General features: G+C 35.0%; 1 protein-coding gene across 18 annotated transcripts; it reads left to right on the top strand.

The window, feature by feature from the left end:
• Positions 1-1,103: 1,103 nt before the first annotated feature.
• LOC137740776 (uncharacterized) lies at positions 1,104-6,125 on the top strand. 18 transcript variants are annotated; one of them, XR_015966700.1, is made up of 9 exons: positions 1,104-1,370; positions 1,514-1,600; positions 1,937-2,000; positions 2,741-2,830; positions 3,354-3,477; positions 3,684-3,757; positions 3,966-4,090; positions 4,877-4,951; positions 5,863-6,125. XR_015966700.1 is itself a non-coding variant. In XM_088700159.1 (7 exons), exons 2-7 carry the CDS (start codon positions 1,526-1,528, stop codon positions 4,028-4,030), a joined length of 486 nt encoding a protein of 161 aa, XP_088556285.1. In that variant the 5' UTR covers positions 1,104-1,370; positions 1,514-1,525; the 3' UTR covers positions 4,031-5,956. The 18 variants fall into 18 exon arrangements, 10 of the variants coding, with proteins under 10 accessions (XP_088556285.1, XP_088556286.1, XP_088556284.1 ...); XR_015966698.1 differs by having other exon boundaries at positions 1,105-1,370; positions 3,966-4,283; XR_015966703.1 differs by adding an exon at positions 3,052-3,191 and having other exon boundaries at positions 1,105-1,370; positions 1,923-2,000; positions 3,690-3,757; positions 4,877-5,956.
• The last annotated feature ends 217 nt before the right edge of the window (positions 6,126-6,342 follow it).

Here is a 6,342-nt window from a genome sequence, read left to right as displayed (position 1 = left end):
ACGTACATACTCACTCGAGATTATGAAGTTAAATTTCACAATCTATTTGTTATCTTTCACTTTATTTTGGTTAACACTAATTTCCTCTGACAAATACCACAAATACTTGCATCTGGAAGCATGCTTGAAAAGCTAAAGTTGAGATGTCCACTTTCATACCGTAGGGAAAGTTTGAGAAGAAAAAGGGGAGAGGAAATAAAGCCGTTAGATTAATCTGATGGTCTATATTAAATAGGATGAAAATTAATTATGATAAATTTGAATATAAAAGAAAAGGTGAAAATTATACTTACAACTCATAACGTGGCAAGCTTTGAGTGGATAATATTGCTACTCGGTATATCTAGTGGCAAGTTATGCTATGCACAAGTATTTTTTGGTAAAATTAGACTAAATGACAGTTTTGTAGGGCAAATCAATTAATAAGCCAATCACAAAAATTGGATGTTAGATCATACTTGTTTATTCTACTTTGTTATCACACTGTAATCTTAATGAAAAACTTTTAGAAATGTTATGTGAAATTTTACATTTTTTTTTTAATTTGTCATTAAGCAATTGTCGTATCAACTTTTCGAAATCATTAATTTGTCATTTTACTTTAACTCCGTTAAGTTTTTCATCCAATATAAATCATATGCCTAGCACATGACTTGTGTCTAGGGTTATTTCGGACTTTCAACATCCTTTTCACAAGTTCTTTACTTCTCTTTAATACAAACCCTTAAACTTTGGGCTCTAGTTAAAAAACATGGAGTATTTAGATCTTTTGAATAAACGATATTATCTACACTAATGAAAAAGGGAAAATATCTAGATTTTAGAACTTAAATAAGATATCTTTTAGATTCTAACATGAATGGTTTGTAAATCTGATTTACGCATGTCCATTTAAAACTCAATGTTATGTCATATTAAAGTACTTATAGTATTAAAGTTCTTATCTTTTATATTAAAGTTCTTATTTTTACGGATACATTACTTTAGACTGAATTAGGAGTGGGAACGGCACTGTGCAATTTTGCCTCAATTTCACTTTATTTACGAGTTTGCCACAGGGCTGATTTCAGTGGCTCAATTTTTATTTACGAGTCTGCCACAGGCTATCTCTGCCGCTGATCTTGATGCACTCGTGTTGATGATCGCGGGATGGGAAGAACGACTGTAAAGCCGGCCTTTTCCACCTGCTTCTCAAATCCTCCTTGCCTCCTCCGTCTCGCAGACCCACGACACAGACGGTCTCGCCTCCGTCCTATCCTCCTCTCGCCTCCGTCGTCTTACTCCTCCTTTCCCTGTCTCTGGAATCCTAGAGTCATCTTCCTCACATGCAAGGCTATGGCCCTCTCAATTGAAACCAAAACGTGTCTCAGGTGCCTAACACAACCTCTCACTACTCACTCACATCAGTTGGTTTTTGTAATTTGAGCTTTTCTTTCTGATAAATTTGTATGCTTTCTGGATTTTTTATGGCAGTTTTGGACCTTTCCTTTTCTGAATTTGTATGCTTCTCCAGTTTTTTATTTTTATGGCAGTTCTGAGGAAGAGCACGAAAAAGGAAGAACCAGTATTAGAAGGTCTTCTCAAACAGTACTTCGATGATGTGAGTGCCTTTATCCTTTAACTTGGCCAAATGGGTGCTCAAATTTCATGTTTTTCTGTGATTATATGAGTAAATTTTTGTATTTTGTTTTTGGGTTTTGCCAAATTCAGTGGTGGTAATTATGGGTTTGGTATTGATTTTCGGTTAACAATGACTTTGGGGAAATTGATTGAGTCTGCATTCAATGTAACTTTTCATGCAGTTACATACTGTTGAAATAGAATTCGATTTTTTCATTCCCTTCTTTTTTTTTAAATGCAGTTACATTTATATGATATTTTACAGCATATATTCATCTTTTTGTTTCTAATTCTTCATGCAGTCTAAGCCATGAAGGATTTGATAAACCCACAATTGATAACAATGTACGGCGCCACCAATAATTTTGGACAAGGAACAAGTAAGTACCTGTTTGCTTCATTGTTCCAAAGAATTATGTAGAGATTGCTTTAATATCTTTGGCTTCTTGGCTATTTTTGGGGTGTCCGAGATAGGATTTAGGAGATTTGGTTTAGGGTTTGCACAAAGATAGATAGGGGTGTCCGAGAGAGATGTGGGAGGATTTAGGCGAGGGATTTCATGGATTTGTTTTGGGTTTCTTTTCTGTGATTTGCAGGCAGAGAGATGTGACAAGGGTGAGAGAGAGAGATGGGAGGATTTTCTGCGAGGGTAAAGGGAATGGGTAAGGGAGGTATGGGTATGGGTAGGGGATGGAAAAGCACTTCGTTTTCCATTTGCTCTGAAACCCGAGGGATTTCTGCAATTGCAGAGAGATAGAGACGGGGGTGTCTGTTGCAGACTGAGAGATGGGGGTGTCTATTAGGTGTCCTTTAGTTGTCACTTTTGCGATTTGTCCACCCTTGATTGTTGTGTGATTCATTCTCACGAGCGTTCTATGCACAAGGTTTCATATTATTCCTTCTAATTTTGATATTGTTGTGCTTAATTTCTTTTTTCTTTTATTGGGTGATTAGATTACAATTTACAATCCCCAATTTTTTATTTTTACTTTTTATGGCTCACTGTTATTTCTTTTATTATGTCGTATAGAACAAAGACTTTTTTGAATGCTATTACAGCTGCAGTTTCTATGTGTTCGATGGTGATATCGTTCTTTCCCACATGCGCTCTTTTCACTAGGTTTCATAATTTTCACAGGGGATACTCACCTGCTTACCCTATGGGCACGGGCGCCGGTGGGCTCGGCCCTTCTATCTCCTCCAACCGCAGGTGCATATATATATGTGTGTGTGTGTGTATGTCGTATCTACTTATTTGCATATTTGTTTTTGTGTAGGGTTTGTTCCTGATCAGTTTTCCTTCACTTTTAACAATCTATACAATTATATTGCTTTGGATTACTATTTCAAATTGAGGTTTTTAATGCATTTTGGAATTTTTGAGATTGTTGGAAATTTTAGGGTTTGATGATTTTTATTTCAAATATTCAGTTTTAAGTAGCATAATAACAATGCACATGGAGGACAATCCAGAGCCAGTGTAGCCACTATAAACACTAAGGATTCCAGTATTGCTTCTGCGCAACACGGCGGTGTACAAAATGGAGCCCGTGTACAGCCCCAATTACATGGTACAGATTTCTAAGTATCAGTTCTCTCTCACTCTAGAAAATTTATGTGTTTGAAGGAGTTTGGGAATCTTAGATAATTGTGTTCTCTATTAACATCTGAGTTGCTCATTTTGTTTGATTTTCATTTCTTGGCAATGTTTTCCTGCGACTGATTTAATGTAGGAGGTTCTGATACACCCGTTGCAAGCATGCTTCCCAGACAGCTGAAGCTTCAGCCTCCCAGAGAAGCTCCCGAACTGTTCCAAAGGCTCCAACTTCTCAAGAACACCCACTACGCTAGCGAAGGGTAAGTTCACACCCAAGACCATGGATTTTGTTGCACTCAGTGGTGGGGAATGTAGGCATATTTTCACTGTTATATAGCAATCTTATGATGTCAATACTAGATTCTCTCTCCCAAATAGGCGATTTAGTAATGAGTTTAATGTGCTGCTATATGATATATAAATAAATGCGAATAATCAGGTATTAACTTTTTTCTGTTGGTTTTAGCCCCAGGAGATGCGTTCAAGGGCTTTGCCTTTTAGTTTGGGTGTATAAGCCTTGGTTTCATGAATGGGATGCAGGTAATGTTATACGCTTGCGAGCACTTGAATAAAATTCTATAATTTCCTGTATTTCTAAGTGTGGAACAAATTTATAGCATGTTTTTAAAAGCACAAAGGTTGTATCCATCCTTTTCATCTCAATTTCTGATCATCCTAATTAGGGTTTTATTAATTAATTATGCTTAAATATTGATCAGTTCTAAATTCATTTGTTTTTGGTGTTTAGAATTATTGACGAGAGTACCAAAAAAGCAGCGGTTGTGGATCCAGTTGAACCTGAGAAGGTTCTGAAAGCAGCCCAAGAACATGGCTTCAGTATCAAGCTCATCCTCACCACTCACCATTACTGGTGTATTTAGACTTCCTCATCCAATCCCTCATATTCATACTGATATAATATATATATATATATATATATATATATATATATATATTTGTTTTGGGTATTTTAGTACTTTCCAGAAATGGATTTATGGGGATTTATATCTTAGTTGGGTACATGATGCGGATTCATATTCAAGGAAAAATGATCCCGACTCTTAAGGTCTCTTTCTTGCGTCGATTGATCGTCTTGCTATGATTTTGAGTTGTTGCAATTAGATCTTGAAATTGTATTGTACGATTTAATTAGTATAGTGGTCCTCACAAATCACCACCAATGTAGCACCTAATTAATCGTATTCAATGTTGTGGTCTGAAAAGAAGCACTAATTAAGGGAGTAATATTTAAGGTTGGAGATAAAAGATTCGCTATAGCTGATAGCTCTAGATGTGTAATTAAGGTAAGGAATATATTTTGACTGATGCAACTGCATGCTCTTATGGATTTCCCCCAAAGATTGGATTTTCAGTTTTTGGGAATGTTAACAATTTAGTTTTTTGATCTTTTCTTGAAAGGATATGAAATTGTTTATAGTTAGGTTGAAAACCATATCAATAGATTCTTTATTTGGTTGGTCCAATCTGTAACAGATGAGATTGTTTTGTTTGATGTTTCAATCAAAATTTGATCTTTTTTTTTTGTGTGAAATTATAATGGAATCACAAATCAAGTATGTCTTAGATTCTTGGTTGCATACTCACCTTCCCACGACTATTATATTGTCTATTGACTGGATGCTTTTTTATAATTTCTAGGATCTACGGTTGCAATGCTTTTGATACATGCAGTAAGGAGGAAGCCACTACCTCTTATGGAGCTTCTTTGGCATGGTAAGTTGAAGTTGCATGTCATTTTTTTTTTTCGTTCATGGAATTCATTATCTTGCTATCTTGGCAATTAGCAATGTCTGACGATTGGTAAAATGTTAATAAATTTGTTGAAGTTTGAATCGTACACATGAAAGTGAATTTTAACAACTCTAACTTAGATTTCTTAATAATTTGATCCGTCTTTCTTTCATTTGTTTTCGACTATTTTACTTTTTTTCTATACAAGTACAACTATTGATCGAAAGCCACAGAAAATACCCAACGGCTGAGAAACTGTTTTTGTTACAAGAATAGATTGATTATGATAATGCTTAAATTTTGGGCAGTTAAATATATGTGTTTTGTTTGGCAATTACAATCACTTGCATGAAAATCCAATTGGATTTGTTCTGGTCTCCAAGAATTTTTCTTTGATTATTGATTAATTTATGTGGCATGAGTTTAGGTTTTGCTTTTCTGCCCATGTATATTTGATTTGAAATGGACAGCTCAATTTGCTGTATATAAATTAGTAATCAAAAAACTCCAAGGAGAGGTAAATTAGAAACAATGGTGGAAGAGTGATGGAGTTGAGGAGTCGATAGTTTACAGGGTTTACTTGAATTTCTGATTGATGTCCATGGTATTGATAGATCATTGAGACTGACTGATTGGTTGATTAATCACTAATTTGAAATACTTAAATTGTAACATTCTTTAATTCCTTTTCGTTTTGTATTTTCATTGGATTCGAAAAATGAAACGAATCCAATCAACTACTCAGCCTTCGAATATGTATACATCTTATTGCTAACTTTAAATATGTTAATTTGTCCCCGTTTCTATAAAATTTTGTGCGATGTGAACAATGTGGGTTATTCTCAATCTTCTGATGGTGATTATTTGGCAACTTCTGCAACATGGCTACTCAGCCTTTGAAATACAGAGCTGAGGATGAGAGCAGTCAGATGAGCTAGAATTGGGTTTGTATCATTCTAAATTATTCGTTTGGTTACCGATAGAAAATATGGTTGTCGAGTTCAGTTTTTGATTTTCATCATCTTAAACATTTTCCTTTGATAGCACTTTGTTTTGATTTTTGAACGAACTATATACTTTATCTTTATCTTAGGTCACAGTGTAATGTTTAACAATTGAATTTGTGAGATGGTTTAGCAATTTTTTTCAGAACCTTGCTATTCCTGCCAGATGCTCAAATATTATGTCTTCAACTTTTCTACTTTCCCTTTTTTGTGTTTTCCCTCATATAGTAGGCTGAGCACTTGAAACTATGAGTATAATACTGATGGCACAATACGATCTACAAATGAATGCTTTGTTATGCCATGCATATCCGTATATAGCAAGCAAAGTTTTACTTAATTGGTTCTTAGGTACTACACCGTCTTTTA

The sequence above is a fragment of the Pyrus communis genome, chromosome 9 (assembly GCF_041283825.1).
Source record: "Pyrus communis isolate YQ-2024b chromosome 9, ASM4128382v1, whole genome shotgun sequence".
Lineage (NCBI taxonomy): Eukaryota > Viridiplantae > Streptophyta > Magnoliopsida > Rosales > Rosaceae > Pyrus > Pyrus communis.
This window is presented reverse-complemented; position numbering and strand designations above follow the sequence as displayed.